The 27,230-nt window shown below is 36.0% G+C and overlaps 1 protein-coding gene across 3 annotated transcripts in view; it reads right to left on the bottom strand.

Annotated features, from left to right (window-relative positions):
• LOC107451370 (dimethylglycine dehydrogenase, mitochondrial) overlaps positions 1-27,230 on the bottom strand; it is a 43,822-nt gene that overhangs the window by 13,088 nt on the left and 3,504 nt on the right. Inside the window, exons 1-14 of one of the 3 annotated variants that reach the window (XM_087164657.1) lie at positions 25,480-25,785; positions 25,137-25,227; positions 19,093-19,252; positions 16,641-16,739; positions 15,238-15,402; positions 13,363-13,567; positions 12,182-12,291; positions 11,880-12,015; positions 10,345-10,543; positions 8,826-8,945; positions 7,472-7,626; positions 4,521-4,738; positions 2,950-3,080; positions 1,195-1,406 (exon numbers count right to left, since the gene is read on the bottom strand). In XM_087164657.1, the coding sequence (XP_087020783.1) occupies positions 1,195-1,406; positions 2,950-3,080; positions 4,521-4,738; positions 7,472-7,626; positions 8,826-8,945; positions 10,345-10,543; positions 11,880-12,015; positions 12,182-12,291; positions 13,363-13,567; positions 15,238-15,402; positions 16,641-16,739; positions 19,093-19,252; positions 25,137-25,219 (1,993 nt within the window). In that variant the 5' untranslated portion in view covers positions 25,220-25,227; positions 25,480-25,785. Of the gene's footprint in view, positions 1-1,194; positions 1,407-2,949; positions 3,081-4,520; positions 4,739-7,471; positions 7,627-8,825; positions 8,946-10,344; positions 10,544-11,879; positions 12,016-12,181; positions 12,292-13,362; positions 13,568-15,237; positions 15,403-16,640; positions 16,740-19,092; positions 19,253-25,136; positions 25,228-25,479; positions 25,786-27,230 lie in introns of those variants that run through there. The other 2 variants (XM_043051058.3, XM_087164658.1) reach the window with 2 other exon arrangements.

The following is a 27,230-nucleotide window of genomic DNA, read 5'->3' as shown; positions in this document are numbered from 1 at the left end:
AAAAAATTGTTCACATGGTATATTAATGAGAACCAACAAGAGTTCCCATTAAACCATTATGGAAAGGTATAGTTGGAACCCTCATGGATTGTTGGTCTATGAGAGTCAAGGTTCTATTGATGGTTAACCATCATAGCATTGAAGTAGCATTTTCCATCATGGAATGATGGAAGTTTGCTGGCATATCAAAAACCATTATCGCGTAATGGAAAATGTTGTATGATGGTGACCATAAAGAACATGATCATTCGACAGGTTTGATTCTTGGCAATATATGAGTACTCAATTGCTAATACTCCTTTTATTTTATGTTGCATTTTTTGCTAAAGTTTGTCAAACAATATATTGCATAAGCCTAATGTTTTTGACGAATTTTATATAAATTAGCAAACGGAAGTCGTAATTTCCTAAATCTGACATCCCGCAATGGACTGATCGTAAAGACACGGTTTCCAGTAGAACACCGAAGTAAAGCACCACTGACTACGTTCAGAAAGCGGGTGGGTGACTACTTTGATCAGCCTGTGTATAAACCGAGGGTGCGCAGTATCGGTCCTCGTTTAACTGTTCTACCGTAAAGTGCTCGCAGGTCGTCGGGCTGTAAAAACAGAGGATCATAATGGCGATGGCATGTCTTCGGATCATCCTCAAGGATGTTCCCAAGACAGTCGCCATTAGCCCATTGTGCAGCTCTAGTGCGACGTAAATAAAATACCTACCTACCTAAATCTGACAAAATATACATTCGAAGCATTTCTCTTGAAACTGTTTCGTCCCCCAGTGGACTGATCGTTAAGACACGGTTCCCAGCAGATCACAGAAGTCGAGCATCATTGGCTGCGGTCAGTGTGCGGTGACCACTTGGATCAGTCTGCTTAAGGACCGAGGGTGAGCTGTATTAGTCTCGTTAAACTGTTCTACCATAAATTGCTCGACTTCGCGTGCAGGTCGTCGGGCTACAGAAGCGAGGGTGCCACCCCCTCTGCAGAGGATCAAAATTGTGATAGCATGTCTTCGGATCATCCTCAGGGATGTTTCCCAGACCGTCCCCAATAGCCTATTGTTCAGCTCTAGTACGACGTAAATGAAATACAACAACAACAACAATTTGAAACTGTTTCGTCAAAAATAAAAACATTTCAAGGAATTTAAATTTCCATTTTTAATAGTGCACACAGATTTTAAAATGCATACCTGTGTATGAAATCCTTATTGCTGTTACTCGAATCCCACCAATTTGCATCTCCCTCGTCGCCAAGAATGGAAAATCTTCCATATTCACACTTGTGAGCTTCTGCAGAACTTGTCTGGAGAGAGGACCGGCTACGCTCAAACAGGCTACCTCATCAGTCACATTCTCGAATCGGACGTCACTCTTCCAGGTTCGAGCTTTCTCTTCTAAGTACCTGCAAACAAAATGTTTAGAACTGTGAAATGAACCAACTGTGAACTTTTGTGTTTTGGTGAAACAACTCCCAATGGACATCAATGTTTTCACGCATCAAAGAAGTACGAGCATGCTAAAATGACAGTGAATGTAAAAATTACGCGGGTGCGAATTCGGAAATGTGAAAGAAACTCGATGGGTAAAAGGTATTTTCAGCTCGAAAAACTTGACAATCTTATTCTTATTTGTATCTCTGAACTCGAACATCCTGATTACCAAAAAGTAAAGGCCGTGATAGCCTGGTTGGCATAGTCCTGCATTCCCGTTCGTGAGAACGGGAGTTCGAATCCAGCAGGCCGAAGATTCCCCGTGTATTTAATGGTGACTGGTGCACGCTAAATCTGTTGGGTCACAAAGTCATCCATGCTCCCATAACAAGTTATACCTCTAGGGTACTGAATTGGAGATTGATCGTTCTCTGGTTCAGGTCAAAATTGCGATCTGTGGATGAATGAACGTATGACAAACGAACAAAAACGACGAGGAAGTGAAAGGGGCCAGTGCGTAACACCAACCCCAATGTAGTAGGTAATGTCATCGTGGAACTTTAACTTCTATTCTCTTCATTTTCTTCAAAGAAGAAAAATTAAACTCATGATTTGAAGGACAACTTTAATACGGTAGGAAGGGTTGAGAATAATGCTGTCTACTCGCATATTCCACCATTCACATTATATCCTTTGATGATCCCGGCTGGATGATATAATCATGGTTAAATTAGAATCTGCTGTATTAATCACGCAGTATTCATACCACTCTACATTATAGTGTGTATTTCGAATCTCAAATACGATACGTGATTACTCAAACAGGATATGCATCCATTACTTAAGTATATATATATTCCTCTATCTATAGAAAACTATCTCTAATTGTGCAGTCCCGCAGTAGTCTGATCTCTAAGAGACGATTCCCAGTATTACACCGAAGTCAAGCATCACTGGCTGCGGTCAGTGGGCCTGCTTTGATCAGCCTGTGTAGGGACCGAGGGTGCGTAGTATCGGCTCGTTAAACTGTTCTACCGTAAAGTGCTCGATTTCAAGCGCAGGCCGTCGGGCTACCAAAGCAGGGGAGCCATCCCCTCTGCAGAGGATCAAAAGCGCGATGGCATGTCTTCAGATCATCCTCTGGGATGTTTCCCAGATCATCGCCAATAGCCCATTGTGCAGCTCTAGTGCGACGTAAATAAAGTACCTACCTAATTTTGCAATCAATAACATGCAAGCTATATGTTTTTTTTTCACCTTTCAAAATAGGAATGGGATTTTTAGTATTTATTGGACAAGTTGCAGTTGTGCTGGTAAGTTTTCTTATTTCTTGTTTAAAATTGATTTCAGATCATTTTTTAAGAATATAGATGCAATCTGAAAAATAATTTTTATCTTAAGGTGATCGTTTTTTAGTTCAAAATATCTTGTAGACGAATTAACGTCGAAATTAATGAAGGGGATAAAATATTTGTGTGTAGAAAAAAAAGAATAAAAAATGAAAGTAATCCATACCTGAGATCGTGTATTTCTGATCCAGAGCCAGTGATCAAGAGAAACAAGTTTTCATCTAATCTAGTAACAGTGAGCTCTGCATACACTTTTCCATTCTCAGTCAACAGGTGGGAAATATTAGTTTTACCCATCTGTAACAATTATTAACAACTTTAAGTTACATTTCATACAAATCGGAAAATACAAGTACACAAGAAATGATCTTCTGCGTGTGGGACTAGTTTGACTACCACTTTACATGTCTGCCATGCAACAAAGGCTAGACAGCTATGTTAAAAAAATTTCTGCAAGACAGAATAAGCGTCTAAATTGTACGTGATTTTCCCACTCTCCACAAATTTCCCGCTGCCGTTACCATGGTTACGGAAAATTGTGGCTTATCCTCATTGCAAAATATCTTAGTATGAATTTACTGGAATGGAGGAGAAAGTAAGATTCTTCGATATCATGGCTAGCTTACTTATTTCAGCTTACCCTGAGCATAATCATTAAGATCCCTGACATGGTGGTGGCTAGGTATACAGATGTAACTATTCAGGCGATTTCTTCGATTTCAGAACTGTAATCGATAAAGTGAGTTTAAAGTTCGAAAATCCGTCAACTTAAATTTATTTTCACTATAATAAATTTATTGCACCCGCGGCAACCTGATAAACGGGTAACTTTTAAACAACAAAGAAAGACTAATTTAATAAAATGTAACAAGTGATTTATGCAAATGAACGATGTCATATGTCGATGTCGAATTTATTTGGATTCATTAAATACTTTAAAAAGTATTCATAAAAGAAAAACTGAATCAAATGCAATTTGCTATTTCCATTTACTTAACTAACTGTGTCTGTTCTCATATGCAGAAATAAAAGAACATGTCTAGAATAAAAAATACAGTTGCTAGTGATATCCGTTCATCAAATTCTATCCCTGATAAAATTCTGGTGAAAGAGTATTGTGGCGTAACTACCACTACAATTATTAAACATCTATCCACTAGTATGTAAAACATGCTTGGTAACTTGCTGACTAAATGTCATCACGCCTACTTCGATGGATGATCCACAAACAGTTGACTTGCTATTTGTGACTGCGTCATCTTCCTCCTACAGCCGTTGCTTCTCAGTCTCGTTTATACGCAACGGGATACTGCGCAGACTCGACTACTAAAACAACACAGGAATGATCATGCACACAACCATGAACTTAATACAGCTGTTATGGCTAAAAGGTCGAAACCCGGTGACCTTAACTCAGCTCTCTCAGTCTTTCACAAATACAGTAGCTAGTGATATCCGTTCATCAAATTCTATCCCTGATAAAATTCTGGTGAAAGAGTATTGTGGCGTAACTACCACTACAATTATTAAACATCAATTCACTAGTATATAAGACATGCTAACTTGATTCAATCTTGAGATACCTTTTGATAGAAGAAGGTTGGTATTGTCTAATGATCTTTCCTCAAACTCACCCAGGAAATGTTTCTACACCGTGTTCAAAAAACAGGATTATGTATACAAATTTAAGGCATAAATAATCTAGGAAAAACATGCTATGCCTATTTAGGTCAATACCTTTGGTAACTTGTTGGCTAGAATTTTGTCCAGAAATAAGCCAGCATCAGCACCGGAGACTCGGAATTTCGCAAATGGTGTCAAATCTATGATTCCTACTTTGTTCATCACCAACCGGCATTCCCTGCCGACCGGTTGATACCAGTTTGTTCTGTTGAAACTAGGTTTGTATTCTTTTATGTCTCCATCCAATGCGAACCAGGCAGGCTGCTCCCAACCTAATACATCAAATAAGGGATTTCAATTGTAGAATAATAAATAAATAAATATCACAGTAATAGAGGCTGTGGGTGAAAAAAGAAAGTTATTATATTAAAGTGGTATCTTATTGTAGAAGATCTCCCGTATTTCTATCTCGAAAATGGCGCAAGAAAAATCTCAATTACGATGTCACGCCGCAATTTCATTAATACGAATATCTTAATACTTAGAAAAGAAGGCTTCAAACGCGAATTTGTTTACTCGTGAAATCACTTTGACGTGACGAAACGTCAAAGTAATAATAATATTTGGATACGGGAAGTGGAGGCAGAAGCGTAAGCAAACAGAATTCCTTTTAGTACATGTATGTTAAGGGAATAATTTTAACTTTAGTAGAAAAACTGTTTTCTGCCAAGGAACAACATTTTATGCGAGGCAATCATCCGAGTTGATGAGTGGCAGCGAACAGAGGGCTGAGCCAACGCCTCTTAGAAGAACGAAGGTCTCAGCAAGAATCAATTTAGTAGTCCGACGCGACGTGACGAACATAAACTGCGCAGTCGATGAAAAAGAAGAAAGATGTCACTACGTTTGGACTACTAAGTTGCGCAGTGGTGGAAAATACGAAAGATGTCATTATGTTTGGATTACTAAAGGATCAAATTTCTTGTTTATGGTAATCCGTGCTAAGGCCTTCTCTTTTCTATGAGGTATTGGCAAAGCTCCGGCTTCCTGGTCTTTATTCAAAATCTTATCTTTACTTCTTAAAGTTGGATTGGAGTCACATTTTCAAAGCGTTTTCTTCTATTAACAGTCTACGCAATTTTAATTCGGAATTAGTGGTGACGAGGTAGTGGACTCACAATGAACCTTCACAATTTCTCATTTTCATTGAGATATGTGGTAAGTGTATAAATTATCTTTCTGTACATGATCGATACTCTAGAAAAGGCCCAGCTTATTGAGGGATTCAGGAGCCCGCAGACTTACAAATCACGCTTTGCTACTGCACCATACGAGTCATATGCACTGGGACAGAATGCATTTGCATTAACTGTGTTGATTTTAAGCTTCTTTTCAAAGCCTCTTCTGTGTTTATAAGTTTAACAAGTTTCGGGAATCGGTTTAGCTAGGATTGGAAACAACATAAAATGAATATTTTTACTAAAGCGATGATGCTTGGTCATCTTCTACAGTCATTGGCCAAATTATTAAACTCACCCTGAAGATTCTATGTAAATTCGTAATTATCATGTGATACTCTATACAGCTTTATCGTTTTTACGAGACAGAAACCGGTTTGCATTTGTTTACGTTCCTGTATCAATTGATTAACATTGTAATGCAATACGTTAAAAATAAATACAAATGGGAAGTATATTAAAAATCTCCTGAATAACAACCCATTACATGTATGTTTAAACATAAAAGTATTGCACATAAGCTCGTGCAAAACATGCAATTATTAAAAACTACAATGCGTCTAATAAATTGGTCTAATTATTAATATATACTAATATAATACCTGATATAATAAATATTGTATGTTTATGTAATATATCGTCAAATTTACACCGAAGAGCCATTACATTATGACCACCCTGCTAATAACATGTAGGACCAACTTTAGCCCTCAAAACTGCTAGCACCCGCCGTGGCATTGATTCCACAAGGTGCTGATAGGTAGTCTGAGGTATCTGGTACCAAGCGCTCACCAACTGATTCTGCAATTCCCTCACATTGCGAGGGGGTAGCGTGGCAGCACGAATTTGGTTTTCCACGTAGGACCACAAATGCTCTATTGGATTATGGTCAGGTGAATTTGAATGCCAAGACATGACTTGAAAGTCACTGGAATGTTCCTCGACGATTCGACCCTTATGACATGGTGCATTATCCTGTTCGCAAACACCATCCCCCGCAGAAAAAACTGTTGCCATGAATGGGGTGAACCTGGTCTGCAAGTATGTTCAAGTAGCTTAGAGACGTCAGGGATTGTTCTATGAGGATTATGGGTCCTAATGTGCCCCATGAAAACATTGTTCCTGGGCGAGAAGCCATGAAGACCTGGGCGAGCCCATTGTTATAGATGGAGGGTGGTTATAATATAATGGCTCTTCGGTGTATATTATATACCGTTTAATTTAACCCATTGATACACCAACGTAAGCAAGTGCAAACAGTCGCTTAAAAACAATAAAGCTGTTTATCACGTGATAATTAAGATTCTACATAGAATCTTATAATGCGTCTAATAATTTGGTCAAGGACAGTAAATAGAAACTCATCAGTTTTCCTTCAAGTGAATCCGGTCGAAAATTAAGAGACTTTAATTGTGTGTAGATAGAAAGTGCCGAAGATTGTGAGTTATCAGAGTGAAAGTGCAGAAGATTGTGTTACCAGATTGAAAGTACAGAAGATTGTGTCACCAGATTGAAAGTGCAAAAGATTGTGTCACCAGATTGAAAGTGCAGAAGATTGTGTCACCAGATTGAAAGTGCAGAAGATTGTGTCACCAGATTGAAAGCGCAGAAGATTGTGTTACCAGATTGAAAGCGCAGAAGATTGTGTTACCAGATTGAAAGCGCAGAAGATTGTGTTACCAGATTGAAAGTGCAGAAGATTGTGTTACCAGATTGAAAGTGCAGAAGATTGTGTTACCAGATTGAAAGTGCAAAAGATTGTGTCACCAGATTGAAAGTGCAAAAGATTGTGTTACCAGATTGAAAGTGCAGAAGATTGTGACTTACCAGAGTGAAAGGACATTTGAGCTCCTCTCTCAACCATTCTCTTGTAGGCACCGGATACACGAGATGTTGGGCGACCAGCGGATCTCTCTTCTTTCGGATAAGTATAACTGTTGTTCATCCCATATGTCTCTCGGGATTTTGAAAACACATACTCTCTGCAACAACAAAAAATGTAAAACAAAACAAGTTTTAAAAAATTGTGATCGCCGAAAGGAAAATAAGGTTCACAAGCTATCAAACACAAAGCAACATTCATTTTACCAATGGGTAATAACTATAACCATGACCTTGAATCACTGAATCGAACGTAGTTAAGTTGTCATACCTTGGTGCAATTGTTCGCAGACTTATTTTTCTAACTCTACGTATAGAATGATTGGAGAACTGTAGTAACCGTCTGTGACTAGCGGCTGAAATTCGTAATAAAACTTCCAAGTAACTACTTCTGAATTATTTTATTTTACGCCTAAGCTTAAAAAAGGATTTACTTACCGTTAATCGTTATTACAACTTTCTATGCAATTTATAAAGTCATTTAACTCTAGCTGGATCATGAAAAAAAACTGACGATAACATTCAAAACATAGCAGACTTCTAACTATAACTTCTAACTAATGCAAACTAAACGTCGTGATATTCATTTCCTTAAATTGCTTAATGACTCATGAGCTTTCAGAAATTTTATAAACAAAAATTCGTACGATTTTTTTCGCGTTTGAATCATACCTATAGTTTGTCTCAAATAAGAACTCCCCCAGACATTCGTCTGGACCTGTGGCTGTGACTATGGTAACGAGGTATGACTATTTCAGGCAAGGGTGAGGGGTCACTGTTTTTGAGTGGTTTCGGCTCGGATCAACGAGGAGAAAGGGAATCTCTTTCTTCGGTCTACTGTGTGAGTCCTAGAGTGAAGTTACCCTCCCTAAAATGCACCATTCTTGTTTCCATAGCACCAGACGGCCTCAGACTTTGTGGCTGGAGGAGTACCATGCTTAGACAACCTACAGAATGTTTAAAATGATCTTAAACCAAAGAAAGAAAATACAATTTATAATTTTTCTTAGATTTAGCAGAATCAAAATACATCGTCGTCGTCTTCGATGATGAAGGTCTTTGAGGAAGTGTTTGTTTCATTATTTTTTAGATTCATTTTAGCTTTTAGCCAATCACAGGTTGTTACTCATATGTCGTAACTGTCTAGATAAGTTAGATACAGGGACTGTGGCATAACATCGCAAATACAATTAACCTGACTCACACATATCAATGAAATTTTAGCCAACTATAAGAATGTTATTGGCTTAACGGAATATTCACTAAAATATGGATATAAAGTAAAAAAGCATACACTTACTTTGTGGTCCACTTTCCGAATCTGTTTGGATCTGCCTCTATTAAATCGTAGGGTGGTTCTCCCTTCAGTAGCCATTCGGCGAGATATCTACCTGCCCCTCCAGAATGTATTATTCCGTATCTGAAAAAGAATTGAATTCTTTATATTGGTGATTGAAATGGACTACAGATGGCGCCAAGCAGAAGTCTTTTCCTATGCTTCGCATGTTTTCACCATTAGCGTGTGGATGCCATAAGAGCAGGAAATCGGTTAGTTTCTGTCTTAATTTTCAAACAGATAAATTTTTTTTAAGTTGGGATACTGTTGGTGATCGAAATGGACTAGATGTGAAGTAGAGCAGAACTTTCTACCTATGGCAACACTTCACGTGCTTTCTCCATTAGCGTGTGGAGGATCATAGGAGAAGGAAGTACTATAGTTTCTCTCTTGCTTTTTCAAATAGATTAAAAACTTTTCAGTCAAGAAACTATAGAACTGAAAACTATTCTGAACTACTTAGTTTCAGAAGAAAGCGCCATGAAAATTTTAAAAAATATTTGGGATAATTATATACCAGAAAATATTAAAAAAGTGGAAAATATCATAATACATCTTCCCAGGTGGCATATTCGGGTGTTGCGATCGCGAATATGGAACCCAAAACTGCACTAAACATTGTTCTTACAGAAAGCGTCTTGGAAATTTTAAAATATATTTTTGACAATTAAATGCGAAAAATATTATGGCAGGCGAAAATTTTACAAAAGATTCCCATTCAACTGAGCAAAGGGGGAGATGGTCTTCTCTCCAGATGGCGTATTCGAATCTTGAGATCGGGAAGGATGATTTATAAATGAGCTTCCAAAAGCATAGCTGTACCTAAAATTAAAAACTACATTAAAAATATCACTTTATCTTCTTCTTCGCATTTTACAACGATCGTACTGTTCGCACTTTAGGAAAAAAATATTTATTTTCCCACACATTGAAATTAGTTATAAAGTTTGTCAACAGCTGGCACTGCTGGGTGGAAAAACCTGCGTCATGTTGGACCATTTCAGCTTAAATGGTGTTTTTTTTTTCAAGTATAAAAGCACATCATTGCTGTAAATGATGATTGTTTTACGAACGTTGTTTTTATGACTTGTCTCAGTCATCAGCGCTCTCTTTCGGGAATATTTATGACAAATTTTGAAACTTGGTGAATATTATTATGCATGGTTTCCTAAGAACACAGCAAGCCGTGCATTTCTATCTTCTACCGTTTCTCTTTAATTTTTTTTAAAGGGAGAAGCACCTTGTTTTATAATTCCGTTCTAATAATATGTAAAGATTTTATTTTATTTTAATGAAAATAGATTATTAAATTCAAATCTTTTCAAATGTACTTCAATACTTTGAAGGGAATGAAGTTTTTAAATTACCAAATGCCAGACACTGAGGAAATCCAATCAGTAGAATAAAAGTTGTCCAAGCTAATATCTTTTATACAGTGTATAAGATCAGTTAGAACGTCTATTATACATTGAATTCAAATTACCCAAAACCTACGGCCATCCACATGTTTGGCAGTCCATAGAATGGACCCAGCAGAGGCAAAAGATCGGGTGTGTACATGATAGGACCATTGACAACTGTCTGGATGCTAGTGTCTCGTATCAGTGGTACCAAATCCATTGCAACTTCTAAATGATCTGACAGTCTATCGAGATCAGGTTGGTAAAGCTCTTTACCGAAACCTACAAAAGAAAGGGTTTATGTTACCACAAAAGTGCAAAAATCAGTTTCTCTACAGATTATATAGAACGATCCGTAAAATTGATTCCTTTCTCAAATTTTCAAGGTAATCTGCATACTGTCTACCGTGTAAAGCTAAAACACAGATGGCGCTAGAGGTTAAAATTCGTCGTAAGACTTCCGGTTTACTACTTCCAACTGATTTTTACGTCTAAATTTAAAAAAGCGCTCCATCCAATATCGTTATACTAATAGTGCTTACAATATAACGCATTCTTTCTATTTAAATTTCAAAGAAACAATACAGTAAACGAATTCGGAAGAGTTCGCACACATGCTTTGATGCAACCTAAAAAATATCAAACGGTGATATTTTACACAAGTATAGCCATTTAAGGGATAATACTCAAAATATGCCAAACCTTACGCTTTATATATGTTTCGATATTAATTTTCTTAAATTTGTTTTATGCTGACAATCAGAATTTGTAAATTGCAGGAAACTCTTATGAATGGTAAAATTTTGAGTGAATTTAATCACGAATTACAATAATAAAACTTCCTGGAATAATAAGCCTGTTCACACAATGCCTCGCAAGCCTAACATAAGCGGAGGATTACACCGGAAGTTTTCTAAATTGCTTCCGGTTTTAGGTGGCTTGTTATTGTTTATATTCAATCAACCATCCATAAGAATTTAGTAAAATAGTTTATTTATTCTGTCCCTTAATTTTTGTTACAGTTGACTGAGAATTAAGAATAATTAGGAATAAATTTGATTCTTTGAATGGGAAATTTTTTTAATAAAGTTTTTTCTAAGACAGTGCGAAGAGTGTTTACTGTTTTGTCGTTTGTCTAGTAACGGAAAAAGAGTTTTATAAGATTTTCACTGGACAGAGAATTATTTCACAGAATTCCCCGAGTAGTATTCACGTTGTAGATCATACGCGTTGATAACAAACTACACATAAATAATGAAGTGGTAACCAATACCGGTTAGAAAACAAAATTGAACAGAATAGATTGTTGCTTGGCCATGCAAGCAACATTACCTGGACACAAGTCAAAGTTGAAAACATAATTTTCAGTTAGTCTGTATCCGCATTGGGGAAATTTATTCTGAAATAAGGAGGGCAGAGAGTAGATGATAAGAGAAAAGCGGAAGTAAAGTGTGTCTAAAAAGACGAAGAGAAAATAGTAGAAGAGGAAGTAGAAGTAGAGAAAGTAGTAGAAGAGGAAGTAGAAGTAGAGAAAATAGTAGAAGAGGAAGTAGAAGTAGAGAAAGTAGTAGAAGAGGAAGTAGTAGAAAATAGGAAGGACAGGGAGAAGAGGAAGTACCTTTAGGAACTTGTGTATGCCAGTCTTCCATTATTTTCATCTTGTGGGAGTATTCGTAGGGGCCGACAAGCAGTCCACCTCTTTCAGCTCTCATGTAGAAAGAACCCTCCAAGTGTCTCAAGACTGGTGGCTCTTGCTTCAAAAAAGATGAGAAGTTTTTTATGCATAACAATATAAAAGTAATATATTGAGTATAAGATTTGATATTGTTTACCATTGGACAATCATCCATACATTAAAAAAAATATTATTATTAATTTCTTTTTTAAGGTTTAGATTTTAATAGATAATGGACGTCTTACTTTGAGATCTTGGATTTGCTGAATGGGTTTCGTTACCATGTACTGATGCTGTACGGGCACAAGAGGTAGTTCCACACCAGATAGTCTTCCGATTTCGTGAGCCCAGAAACCTTAAAAGAGAAAATTGTCTCATGCAAGTCTTACGATATTAATGCGTGGTGTTACTACCACTACGATTATAAAACATCAATTCACAAGTATATAAGACATATGCTCACTTCGATTCAATCGTTGGGTATCTTTCGATAGATGAAGTTTGGTATTGCCGATTTCTACTGTCCCCACATTGTGCAGGATCCACACTGAACTTGATATTTGTGACTGCGTCATCCTGCTCACCGCGCTGTTGCTTATCATTCTAATTTACACACAACGGTATCATGCACACACTCGACTGCAAATAGCAACACAGGAGAGACCACACACACAGTCGTGAACTTAATACAGATCTCACGACAAACGCTCAAAAACATGGTGAACTTATTACAGCTCTCCCCACCAGCTCTCCAAATCTGGTGACACTAATTCAGCTCTCTCGGTCTTTTGCAAGTAACTTATTAACAAATTTGCACGCGCTTGAAACTAATTGATTAATAGGCTACTGAAAGTTTGGAATTTATAATTCGTGGCGGATTATTATGCTTTTAAAACTTATCATGAGAGTCTAGTACCCTTTACGAGCTAACCACGATTGACTAGCAAGGTCTTGGAATTTATTGATTGATAGACTTCGTACGTTCCTAAACTTCATTAATCAGCCTAGTAAGTGTTTGGAACTTATTAATTAATAGGCTAGTAAAAGTTTGGAACTTATAATTTTTGGGAACTTATAATTTTTGATAGATTAGAACGTTTTATGAGCCAATCATGATATATTAGTACCATTTTGGAACTATGATAGATTACTGAACGTTTGGAATTCAATTATTCCTTAATTAGTACTTTTTGGAACTGTGATAGATTACTGACCATTTGGAACTCAATTATTCATTCATTAGTACTTTTTGGAACTTTGATTAATTAGTAGGCTTTTGGAATCATTGATTTTTGTACTAATATTCTTTGGAGCTCATAATTTGACTGGTTCCTATTTGGAACTCAAAACTTAGATTCATTTAGATAGATTTTTATTATCAGAAATGATCGAAATATGCATTACTGTCTATTATTAAATCTCTCACCAGCAGCATTGACAACCTTGTCGGCGATAATGGTTCCTTTAGTTGTTTCCACTTCCCACCTGCTATCAGCTCGTAATTTCATTCCAGTGACTGGTGTATCAGTACTCAAGGTACTACCGTACTTCCGAGCACCGGCAGCATATGCCATGGTTAGTGAGTAAGGATCAATGTGGCCATCTGCTGGATTATACAATCCACCTAGAATCTAGAGAAACAAAAATAATTAGATACAATTATGACTTAAAATGACTCAATTTCAGTTTTCGTGTTCTTCTATACAACAATGTCTTCCAATGGTTTGAATGGATTTCCCAGAGTGTGCTTTTTTATTCGAATGAGAATAGGGTATACATGGTGCTACTTAAGAATAAATAAAAAAAAAGCGAATAAAGCTCAAATAAAGATACAGAAATGGGCATATTAACATATCAGTTCTATCAACAAGAATCCTCCTCAGTGTCTAAACATTCAATGGCAGTAGAAATACAACGAGACAAACACGAGTAAACTGTTTTAACCAATAGAGGAAGGGAAACAATTTGATAAGAAATTTGATAAATACTCCAGATATAAATAATGGACTATTTCTCAAATTTCTAGGGAGTTAAACGTACCCTTAAACATTTATTTAAAGACCATGAAAGATATGCCCAAACTCAAAATATTAAATGGTCTTCTATCCCTACATAATTGTAATTCTAACCATAGTTTTGAGCATACCAGTCGATACTGCTCTTTATTTATCGATCTTGATTTCAGGGAATCATTCCACATTTTGAAAATTGCTTTTCTACTGCCATTGTATGTTTAGAAACTGAGGAAGATTCTTGTTGATAGAACTGAAATGTTAGTATGCCCATTTCTGTATCTTTATTTGAGCTTTATTCGCTTTTTTTAAAATTTATTGAAAAAATTTTTGATTTATACATTTTCTGTATCTTTATTTGTGCTTTATTCTGACTTTATTAAATCTATATTTCCATGACGCATCTGATTTCGCAATCAGGTTTAATCATTAGTGTTAGAAGAAGGTGAGACAATCCTGTCATCCAATAACATCAGTAGAAACACCCAGTTTATTCAATCATCTAATGAAATCCATAGAAACTCCCAAATCAATCCGATAACATAATTAGATAATATTTCCGGTTGTCAGCTAATGAATCTGATCTGTACTGCTGTTTTCCAGTTTTTATTTTTGTTTTAAATCATAGGAAAATAATTAACTTTTATTTTTGATGCAGATCAAAATGCATACTTAAAAAAATTAACAAATGTGTGTTTGTAGAAATGGGCGTAGCTTAAGAGGTACATTCAAAGAAATGGATTGCTGTACGCGTATGATGGACATTCGATTTTATCGAAATCGATCAAATGAGGCCAGGATAGCCTGGTTGGTATCCATGCCGACCCCGCCGACCGAAGACTCCCCGTGTAGTAAATGGTGACTGATGAATGTTAAGTCAGTCGAGTCACAAAGTCCTCCATGTTCCCATAACAAATCATACCTCTGGGGGTACTGATCCAGGAGTTTCCTTGTCTTCTGGATTGGTTCAAAATCACAAGTTGAGCATTAGTAGCCGTAAACCCCAAAATTGGGTCGGTTGTTCGATGACGGTTATAAAATGAATTCAATCAAACGGTTTCAGTGGGAAAAAATAATTAGTCGAATTCATTTTTGCAATAAAACCAACCATTTACGTTTAATTTTATGAATATATGTTCTTTTTTTAGAGCAAATCGCAGACAGAATTACTCTTATATAAACATAATAAAAAATATTAATTAAAGGCTAAAAAAAAAGCTTTAAAAAATTATTTTCATAAAATATAGAACTTAGGAATGGCATATTTGAGAATATAAAAAAGAACTTACGCCTTCCATATTCAGAAAAGGACACAGCTGATAAATTTCATCAGGATTGATAAGTTTCTGTGGTGCCTTCTGCCAACCTTGCCTCTGCATCTGGTATTTGAATTCCTTCATTCGTTCTTCGTTAGTTGCCAGACGTACACTTCCTGGTCGATGATAACTCAAAAGCTTCAAATAAATAATTCAGTTGCAATTACAAAAACTCTCGTCAGCAGCTGTTTTATCACAAATCTTAGCAAAAATGGATTGTTTGGAGCCGTACAAATATTACGTAGGCATTTTAAACTCCCCTCCCCACTTATTAGCAAAAAATAAGCAAATCACAAACCCTCCCATGCAAACGTAGGAAATTTACAATGCTTTGTTTTTTGGTTTGACTTTGACTTTTATAGTAGAAATCTAACCTTCATATTAAATTCCAATCAACGATGTGACTTTGCACAAAATTACACTACATAACGTAAAACGCTCATTTTATAAAATTTTAAGTTTATTAGCATGGCAGGGAATTTTGCTACTTCACAAATCTGCGAGTGATAGTATGCAGCAAACAGGTTTTTTGCTGACTAAAACTGACCGTATGACAGGCGTGGGGGGCGATTTGTTAAATCTGAACATTTTAAGGACACAGAACTGACCTACACAGCTGCCAACTGAGCACACTTGTTTCCAAAGAATGCCGGGGCCGAGATAGTCTGGTTGGTAGGGCACTGAGCCCATATCCAAGAGGTCGTGGGTTCGATCCCCACCGGCCGAAGACTCCCCGTGTAGTAAATGGTGACTGATGCACGTTAAATCTGTCCAGTCACAAAGGCCTCCATGTTCCCATAAGAAATATCATACATCTGGGGGTACCGATCCAGGAGTTCTTCTGGATTGGTTCAAGATTGGTTCAAGTTTACGGAGTTGAACATTAGTAGGCGTAATCCCAAAAACTGGGTCGGCTGTTCAACGACGGATATAAAATAAAATATTAAAAAAATTAAATAAAAAGAATGCCGGGACACGACACAAGCACTCGTTGCGACGCATTCGTCACCTATAAGTGTACACAACAAAACGGCCCTTACTTAAAAAAACAAACCCTCGTATAATAAAATTGTATATTTATCTCCATTTCAACTTTTTTTTACTGTGAAGATCAGGTTTCGATAAAAAGTAATTTTAAAATTTAAAATTCTGTGATCTTCACCGAGTGATAATCGTTCCTAATACTCTTCTTGAACGCTTACCTCATAATAACTGTATGCCAAATGTTATTCCGTTCTCAAGTACGGTTTGCTCACGAGTCATATGTTACGATTCATAGTCATATGTCTGCATAGTTGTTTTATAATCACTCTATAGACTTAACCATTATGGTGAATTAATAATAGATAAATCAGCTGAGAAATTGAAAAGTCTACCTGTTTTGTTTCTTCTTCTAATTGCGAAAACAAATTAATGCTGTAATAGTGAATTCTCTTCATATTGATGCCTGGATGATATAGAGCTGCTAAACCAGCCTGAAAACAACAGAAAAAGCACAAATTATTTCTGTTGAATGAAAATATTAATTGTAACACTATTTTAGTAATTATTTTCATGACGTTTAGAAATACAATTGAATCGAAAGTAAAGAAATCGTAAGAAAAAAGAGAACATACTTTTTTTTTATGTAAAAATGTATACAATTACTTTATAAATAAATTCTTTATTAACTGGAACATGATTGGATAGTTCCCGATTTATAAGAGTCTCCGACAAAAGTGCAGAAGTATTTAAGAAGTTCCTCAAGTGAAAATTCTTGGTTTTAACTTTTTGAAAGTTTATATAAGTTTTAGTAAAACTTCTGTTGTGTCACAACAATTTACAATATCTGTTCACGGGTTTAAATGGATCAACACACTTCCATCATTTCATGCTGAGGAACGTTCTCTTGATGACAAATTATCATATTATTGGACTAACAAAAATCCAGCTATTTACGATCGAAGATGTGGTGTTACAGTAATATGCTTTACCTTCATGTGATATTTGGTTTTGATTAACCAATTAAGTCCATAATCTTATGAATAACTAACTATTTACGAAGAGCTATTCTAAACCCAATGCAAGTTTCTCAATAATGCTCCTACAACATACATAATGAAATATATGTAATGAAATATATGTAATGAAATATGACGTTTTACTATTATAATTGACAACCATTGAGTGATGTTTTAATGAGCAAACAATATTCATTATCCTGTGAGGGAATGTAATGTTTTATCATATATGATTATGAACTATTAAAGAATGATTTATTTCAATGGATAAATTATCTGAGGATGGATTGTGTTGTTTTATTTTAATTGGCAAAATAGATCTTGGTTTGGATTTTGTGGCGTCCTCACTTTTCAACTACAATAATTAAGAGTAATAGTAAACAGTGCGCATGCGTTGCTATGGCGATCGCTGCTGTTTGATAATTTTTTTAGAATTCTTTTTTTCACTTTTAATTTTGCTATGCATTCAGTTGATGAGTTTATTTTTGAGATATGGGACCAGAGAGATCCCATAAATACTTCTTGAATTGTGAATAAAAGAGAATTTCATCATTTGAGCGATATTTTTGCTTTCATTGTTTTAATTAAGAATCAGAAATTCTAACCTACATTTCAAACTGGGTCGTTTTCAATACTAATTCAGGTGAATATTACAAATAAAGAGGGTCCGAACTGATTAACACAGTCCCAAAAGTTAGAGTTGAAGCAAGAAAAAAAACAATGCCAAGGCCTAAACTTACCGAGGCTGAAAAAGCCAAAGAACGTAGACGGGAATACCTAAAGTGTTAAACATAAACGGAAAAGCGAAATGATTCCATCACAAAAGTACCAAAATAGTTGAGAGAATTGAACCTTACCGATGAACGAAAGGTGACTCTCCGAACCTCTTTCATGTAAATACGAGAACTGGATGTTGATCACTTGTTATGAATAAAAAGATCCATTGTCAACGTACCCAACAACTTGCACAAGACCGCAGACTGTCTTCCACGCAATATAAATGATTCATTCACTATTCATGTAAAATTGTAAAAAAGCCTAGCTTTCAAATCATATTCCATGTATGAACTTGTGAATGCAGTGTATGATGCAGCTTACAATCTCCATCAAACACTATTGTAACCATCCGAAAATTTTAATACCGATCTCGATTGGCTGTTCAATGTCTATTCAGTCATCAAAAGAATTCACATAGAATGTGATTGAGCTGCATTTAAATATGTCTGCGAAATTGTGTACCGAGCAGTTCAGGATTAACAGTTAAAGATGTCCAAGATGAAAACATAACAAAGTTTCTTGTAAAAAAAATAAAAAATTAGATCACAACCATTTACCAACGGGTAACCTGTGATCGCCTTCAGGCAATCACCATTTTTTTTATTATGAAACTTTCAAATTTGTTTTTTTCTTTTTTAATGTTACTTTGACGCTTTTCTGCAGCATTGTTTTGCCATTTTTAATATTGCTGGCAATAAATTATAAAATGATTGATAAATTATACTATATATTCTGCTTAAACATAGTAATAATCGGGATTAAAAACTGCAAATTAATAAAATAAAAAAACATCTTATTGCAAAACAGTTTCTTTAATAAATGCGGATGATGTAATAATTCAATTAGTTGTTTTAAATACATCACCACAGAAATATGTTCTAATATGGTTAGTATGCATTTCCTTCGTAATTTATCTGCTTGTATTATTGTTTAGTTTTGTGACATACTCCATATTAATTATGATCAATTTTCCTTATAATTTTGGGTGGACTCTTTTTGTATAGTTATTTTTATTTAATAAATAAGTTTTTAAATCGTGCAGAGTACATACCGCATGCCATGTGGACCCCGCAGTAAGTTCTGACTTCTCCAAAAGAAGAACATTTTTCATTCCAAGTTTGGAGAGATGATAGGCTATGCTTGTGCCCACAGCTCCTCCCCCCACAATCACAATACTAGCATTTTCAGGACATGCTTTTTCAGCAGCTGAACTAAAAGAAAAATCAAGAATAATCTTAATACAAAGCTCAACACTTTACTTAAATTAATGCAATACGTTGTCTGGGAGCAGTGATGGCCTAGGACAGTGTTGATCAAACTTATGACTTTTGTGTACCCTTTCTAAATTTTTAGTAACGCCGTGTATCACTAATGAAAACATGAATGTATTTTTTACTATAAAGAAATTCACAAAAGTTAAAAATCACAATTGGCTGTTGACACGACTAATTATTAACTGTTAACTCTGCAAAAAACAGCCAATATAAAAATACGTAATCGTAAATTTTCATGGCTATCTTTGTTTTTAAATAAAAAATTTCGAAATTTTCGTTTGTTGCAAGATATTTTGCACAAGAACGCGTACCCCCGCTAAACTGTTCCCGTACCCCTGGGGGTACGCGTATCACACTTTGGGAAACACTGGTCATGGGGATAGAGCTCGTCTTCGAAAGAGGTGAACAGAGTTCGAATTCCAGCCATGGTCGATACGAATTCCATACCCGGCTGGCACCGACCACAGTGCCGACGTAAAATATCCACAGTGGTAGACGGATCATGGGTTAGAGTCCCCTTGCCGACAGACTAACCGTGGGAGGCTTTCGTGGCTTTTCTCTCCATGTAGTGCGAATATGGATTAGTTTCATCAAAAAGTCCTCCACGAAGACAAATTTCTCCCAATACTTGATTCAGGAGTTTCCTTGTCTTCTGGATTGAGTTCAAAATGACAAGGTGACGGAGTTGAATATTAGTAGTCCTAAACCCAAAATGTTGGGTCGGCTGTTCAACGACGGTTTATAAAATAAAATACAATGAGGGGTTTTATTTTAGATTAAATTTAATGATTTGAAAATTAAGTTTTCAAAACTTAGTTATGTGGTGACAAATAAAAAAATAATAAACTGTATACGGAAAGTATAATAACTATTTTGAACAATAATAAATAAGGTTTACACTAATATGTGGTAAGCTAAACATCTAAAACGGGGTTTAAATGAAAGGAGGAAAGTGTCCCTTCAAACACTATTTCAACCAAATTGTCCAGAGGCAGGTGGTTTCTCCGTCCAATTAACAAGAGTTGGAGATCTCTTTAAACTGGGAGATGGGTCCCCAGAGATGGTTGCGATTTACAAAGGATGCTTACAAAATAGAGTAAATATAAATTTGGGGAAGGATATCTTTAGGTATATAAGGAACAGCAAGACTTAAAAAGAAGGGCAAAATAAAATGCGGATGCTAAGCAATAATAATATGCAATTTAAATATAAAATAAAGTGTGCAATAGTGAAAGATTCATATTGCACAATTAAAAATTTAGAATACCAACATGTTCCTAGTAAATAATGTATATAAACTGAGTAATAAGATCGGCGCAGCTCAAAAAATCAAGTTTTTAGATAAGTGGGTTTAAAGTTTTCATTGCTAAGGAAAATGCATACGAAATGCTTTCGTATGCTTAAACGGAGATTACCTTCAAGTTGAATTATGAGTTGAGCAAGTATTGCTGCTGAAAGAATGTGTATTTTCATATTTACATCTATTCTTAGTCCAAAACGCGTGTTTTTTGAGTTGTGCCACTATTACAGCCCATGAGCGAGATGATAAAATACAGCAAGGGTTGTAGATAAAACGTAATAATAATCTGTAAATGCTACACATAATTAATAATAAAAGTTGAACATATGGTAAATTATACAAGAACAAGTCTTAGAGTTTGAAAAAAAATATAAAAGTTAATGATAAAAGCCTGTAAATGTTATAGATAATTAAGAATAAAATATGCTAAAGTTGGTATTCATGGTAAATTACACAAATTAAGAACAAGTTTAAAAGATTGTGGATTGTTTTTTTTAAAAAAAAATTGACAGTTAATGAGGTTAAGGCAAAAACCCATTTGAAACAAATTAAAAGGCAAAAGTAAAACCTATTAAAAAACACAATTTAAGGAAAGGATTAAGGTGATAAAAACATTATCAGACGTTGCTGGAATGATTTTGCAATATCACGTAGTGTTATTAACACTGTAAAAACTGTGTTGTGCGAATTTGGTGTTGATAAAAATATTTTGTGAATGAATCTATCTTTCATATTCACTTTAAAGAGTCTATCTGCACAATAATATGGAGAATGTTTACACCCAGCTGACACGCATTCATATTATTCACACCAAAAACGATATTTTCGGCTGCGTTTCGAAACCTTAAGATCACAATGAATTACTACGATGCAACTTTAGTTTGCAATCTAGCATCAGAAGAGGTTTGTTGTCATCATTCACGCAGTTAAACAATTTACAAAAACACTGTTACAAAATTCATGCATGTATGATAAAGATGTTATCATTCGAAGATTTATATAAATCTATCAATGATTTATGGTTCTATGAAGTAGAATTTGTTCCAATATCCTTTTTGTAATACTCCATAGGGTTGATTTTATTTCAAGAATCGTTGAATAGAATAATTAAATTAATAGTTCTCTAAACAAATTTAATTTTATGACCGTCATTGAACAGTTGACCTAATTTTTGGGTTTACGACTACCAATGTTCAACTCCGCAGCCCTGTAAGTTTGAACCTAATTCAGAAAACTCCTGGTTCAAGTATTGGGAGAAATTAGCCTTCGAGGCGGACTTTTCGGTAGAACATTTGTGTTACATGGAGTGGAAAACCACTAAAATCTCCTACGATCAGCCTGACGGCAAAGGGACTCTAACCCATGATCCCTCTACCACTGAGGATGTTTTATGTCAACACTGTGGTCGGTGCGAGCTGGCTGCGGAATTCGTATCGACCACCAATCACTGGGATTCGAACCCGGCTCACCTCATTGGAAGGCGTCCTGAGTCCCGACAGCTCCTTTCTATAAATTGGATACGTACAAGTGACGTTACCCGTTGCATATGCTTATGTCACAATTCAGGTGCTCTTCAGATTTGACGCGCACGCGTGACGTCACCTGCAATCCAATTAAATCTCATCCAAAAATTGACTCATCTTGATAATAAGCCAAGCTTCATAGCTGCATCGGTAACACTTCGCGCACAATCATGTGATTAGGCACATGTTATGAGAACTTGGAGGACTCTGTGACCTCGGCAGATTTAACGTGCTCCAGTTACCATTTAAATACATGGGGACTCTTCTGTCGGGGGGATTCAAACTCACGTTCTCACGAACACGAGTTCAACCAACCAGGCTACCTCGGCCAGTATCGTTTTTTTTTAATCATAAATATTGGCGTTAGAATATAGCAAAAATGGCTGCAGCTACTTTTCCCAAGAAGAATTGAAATAAAAGTTTTGAGGTGTTTATTTAGTCAAGAAACTATTCTTAATATTTCACTACACCATATTTTGTGTTAAAAATCAATAAAAAAAATTCTTACAGTTCACATACGCCGCGTAAAATCCATCGAAAAAAATACATTTATTCAGAAAAGGTACATCTTTGTGCCCGTAGTGGACAGACTGATCGTAAAGACACGGTTCATAGTAGAACATCACTGGCTTTCTGCTGTCAGTTAGAAGGTGGGTGACCACTTTGATCAGCCTGCGTAGGGACCGAGGGTTACTGTAAAGTGCTCGACTTCACGCGCAGGTCGTCGAGCTACCGAAGCAGGGAAGCGATCCCCTCTGCAGAAAATCAAAATTGCGGATCATCCTCAAGGATGTTTCCCAGACCAGTGCCAATAATCTATTGTGCAGCTCTACTGTGACGTAAAGTACTTACCTACCTACCTTTAAGTTTGGTTTCGTAACTTAAACTATCGTCTGCACAAATTATTTATCATATTTAAGTTGCTGTTGTTCATTTACGTCGCACTAGAGCTGCACAATGGGCTATTGGCGACGGTCTGGGATACATCCCTGAGGATGATCCGAAGACATGCCATCACAATTTTGATCCTCTACAGAGGGGATGGCACCCCCGCTTCGGTAGCCCGACGACCTGCACGCGAAGTCGAGCACTTTACGGTAGAACAGTTTAACGAGGACCCATACCGCACACCCTCGGTCCCTACGCAGACTGATCCAAGTGCTCACTCACCAGCACACTGACCGCAACCATTTAAGATTAGGCCCTCAAACACATTAAAATTGAGTCACAGTATATTGAAACTCGATTATTAGACCAAAAGTTATTCAGGGATAGTTAACTTTTAAACAAAGCTTTTTTACTTTTTTTCACAAAATAAAGGTGTATTGCGTCTATTTTTTCTCTGAGATATTCGAAACTTAATATAACTACTGAAGCAAACATTAAAGGTTCAGAAACAATATTTTAATATTTAAAAATATAAACAATAATTTTTGTAATTGTCCATTTATATTAAACTGTTTTTCTTTTTACATTGAATATTTATTTCTTAATTTAAAAAAAAAAAAAGAATAATATTTTTGTTTCATTTGTTCTTAAACTGTTACTTTGACTACTGAATGCACAGTGCTATAGTTCAAGCTCACGTGTTGAAATTTTCTTTATGGGGATTGCAAAATAAGCTGAATAAACTCTTATCAAATATTAAGAAGAAAAAGACATGAAACATCGAGAGAGAAAACAAACAAAAAAAGCTGTGAATGACGCAAATATATTTCTTAACTTCAATTGTTAAGTACTTATCAACAATTTATCGAGCCTCTTATTTTTTACATTAAAAACATTTTTATCTATATTTTTTCCGTTATTTCAGATGATTTAAAAAATATTTTGACTTATTTTCTGCAAGAGGGAAAAAGAGAATTAAAGGTCAAAATCGTTTGGTTATTCGAAACGTGACGCTAAGTGTATTGACATCGATAATCAAGATGGACATCTTAACTTATTTATTTGCATTATTGTTCTAAGAGCTAACATTATTTGTCTAGTTGATTGTTACACTATGACCTATCTTAGTAGGTCGAAGTGTGTCATTTTTAGTTGTTGAGCTATTCGAATGGTCTTGCGTATTAATTAATTCCTTAGTGTAACTCGACTTTTTTCGGAATTTAAAATTTCAAGTCGATGAAACGTCACTGTGTACAGCATGGTCACCTAATATATATATATATATGTAAAAAATTGTTAATCTCATCGAAAATATAGTATCTAGGTCACTTGAAGAGGGCCTAAAAATTCTTTGTTAGGGGAGGGAGATAGTGCTTTAAATTTTTATTTAAAAACATAATATAATATAACAAATTTCTTCAGTTATTAGAAATGAAGAGAATTCGCAGACTCGGTCGATTATCTCTAGATTTACTGGACCGATTTTATTGAAATTTGATATCTGCAAACATTGACACAATGCAAAACAAATAACCATTCAACAATTGTAATACGCCCTCATGATCGTGCAATACACTCGTTGGAATCAGAAGGTATGAAATTGCCACTGGACAATTCAGGCCGATTGCACACAGGAAATGATAAAATACCTTAATTCAAGTATGAAATCACGCTGCAAGGTCGGTACTTTTTCATCACCCTCCACACTCACTAGATCTAGCTCCCACCGCTTAACAATTTTTTAAAAATTTGGACACCTTTTTAGAACGAAAACAATTTCATTCCGAAAAAATTATGAAAATGGCCTTCCAGTACTTCGTCCACCAGGAATTTATCCTACTTACATGAATAAGAGTGTAAAGAAAATATAAACGCATTCTTTGATAAATAAATGAGTTCTTTAGAACCGTAAATCTTTTCTGTGAATAACTCTTTATATCTGTCTCATTCTTAACATGAAATCAAGGTTTTTTTTTTCTCGTTAATTGGTCACAAAGTAACCAATTAATGAAAAAAACTTAACTATTAAAAAAAGGGTAAAAATGTGGAGGTAATACAGAAGTAATTTCTATCACCATTTGTAATTAAAAGGAAGAATCACATTTCTTACTTTTTGCGAGATTGCTTCTTAAGAAAGTTGTGAACGTGTCGCCAAACGATAGGCGACTTGTCTAGAGAAGTCCTAAAAGACATTGCTTTACCTAAAAATACAAAGAAACAAAATTATGTTATGTCTCACTAGATTATTTGAAATAACTTAAAGACTAATTAATTTTAATCGACTATATCAAAAATTAAAATGGAATCGGTAAAATGGTATTTAATGTTTGAAAATTTTAAAATACTACTTTTTTGTTAAAGTTCAATAGCACAAAAACTGTTTGACCACGATGCATCAAATTTTTAATTCTATCATTTAAAAAAATAATTAAATATTGTGAAACTTTTCATACCATAAGAAACTCAAAATGCTTTCGATCTTCATTATCAGCTGTTTCGCTGGCCAACTCTTAAAACTCAGTTCATTTAGATTGTTTCGCGAACTCGATTCGATCAATTATTTCTCGTCTTTTTTAATACTTCCAGTTTTTACACATCTGCAGTTTATTTCAATAATATTCTGTTGCTTATCCATCCTCTGGACTCAGTTCATTTCAGATCGCTGGGTTACAATAAATTACACAAACAAAAGTCCCGCAGATCGTAAAGAAGCCGTTCCCAGTAAGTCAAGCATCACTGGCTGCGGTCAGTGTGCGGGTGGGTGACCGCTTTGATCAGCCTGCGTAGGGACCGAGGGTGCGCTGTATCAGTCCTCGTTAAACTGTTCTACCGTAAAGTGCTCGACTTCGCGCGCAGACCGTCGGGCTACCAAAGCAGGGGAGCCATCCCCTCTGCAGAGGATCAAAATTGTGATCGCATGTCTTCGGATCATTCTGAGGGATGTTTCCTAGACCGTCGCCAATGGCTCATTTCGCAACTCTAGTGCAAAGTTTATAAAGTACCTACCTAGCTACATAAACAAATAAATTTTTTTTCTAACTTCCGTTCTTCCCCTCGGAAGATGCCGGAAGTGTTGCGTAACGTAAGAAGTCATAGAGGCGAGCAACATTACCCAAGGCCACAATGAATACCCGTTTATGTGGTGGGCCGCATTCACACATCACACAGCAGAGAACAACAACCAGAGAGAAACATCCATGCCCTAAGCGGGATTCGAACCCGCAACCATTGTCTTCACAATCAAGCACGCTTTCCGCTCAGCCACCTGGCCGGCGTAAACAAATAATAATTATAGATTAAGTAAGAATTATATTTGTAACTAATTCGATACGCGATACAGTGTCATATTTTATTTTACTTTGTAACCGGCGTTGAGCAGCCAACACTAATCCTGAACTTACGACTATCAGTGTTCAACTCCGTGACTTCTTAATTTTGAACCTAACCCAGAAGACAATGGAACTCCTGGATGAAGGATTTTATTTTATTTTATAACCGTCGTTGGACAACCGACTCAATTGTGGGTTTACGACTACTAATGCTCAACTTCGTAGCTTTGTAATTTTGAACCAATCCAAAAGACAAGGAAAATCCTGGATCAGTATCCAGAGGTATGATTTGTTATGGGAACATGGAGGACTTTGTGACTCGACACATTTAACATACATCAGTCACCAATTATGTACTACACGGGAAGTCTTTGGCCAGCAGGGATTGAACCCACGACCTCGTGGACATGGAGCTAGTGCCTTACCAACCAGGTATTCTCGGCCTCCGGATCAAGGATTGGGAGGCCGGGATAACCTGGTGGATAGCCTAACCTTCGTGGAGGACTTTTTAACCAACATCCATTTGTGTTACGCGGAGAGGAAAACCTCCCACAGTTAGCACGACGGCAAGTGGATTCTTACCCATGACCCGCTACCGCTAAGGATATTTTACGTCGGTGAGAGCTGGGAGCTGAAATCGTCTCAACCAAATACCGCACGGATTCGAACCCGGGTCATCTGATTGGGAGGCGAACGTTCTATCTCCGGAGCCACCATAGCTCAGCCTTGCATTTAATAAACTTCATGTTAATAAGTATTCTAACTTTTAAGGAGAAACTTAGATAGACCTAATGCAACAATATTACAGAATATTAATTATACATTTTGTTTATAAACAACCAGCTGGCACTGAGGGCAGAGGTCAGATAGTTGTG

This window comes from Parasteatoda tepidariorum, chromosome 5 (assembly GCF_982258835.1).
Source record: "Parasteatoda tepidariorum strain Cologne lab strain chromosome 5, Ptep-v5.0, whole genome shotgun sequence".
In the NCBI taxonomy this organism is placed as follows: domain Eukaryota; kingdom Metazoa; phylum Arthropoda; class Arachnida; order Araneae; family Theridiidae; genus Parasteatoda; species Parasteatoda tepidariorum.
Note: the sequence above shows the minus strand (reverse complement) of the source record. Positions and strands in the feature narration are given on the sequence as shown.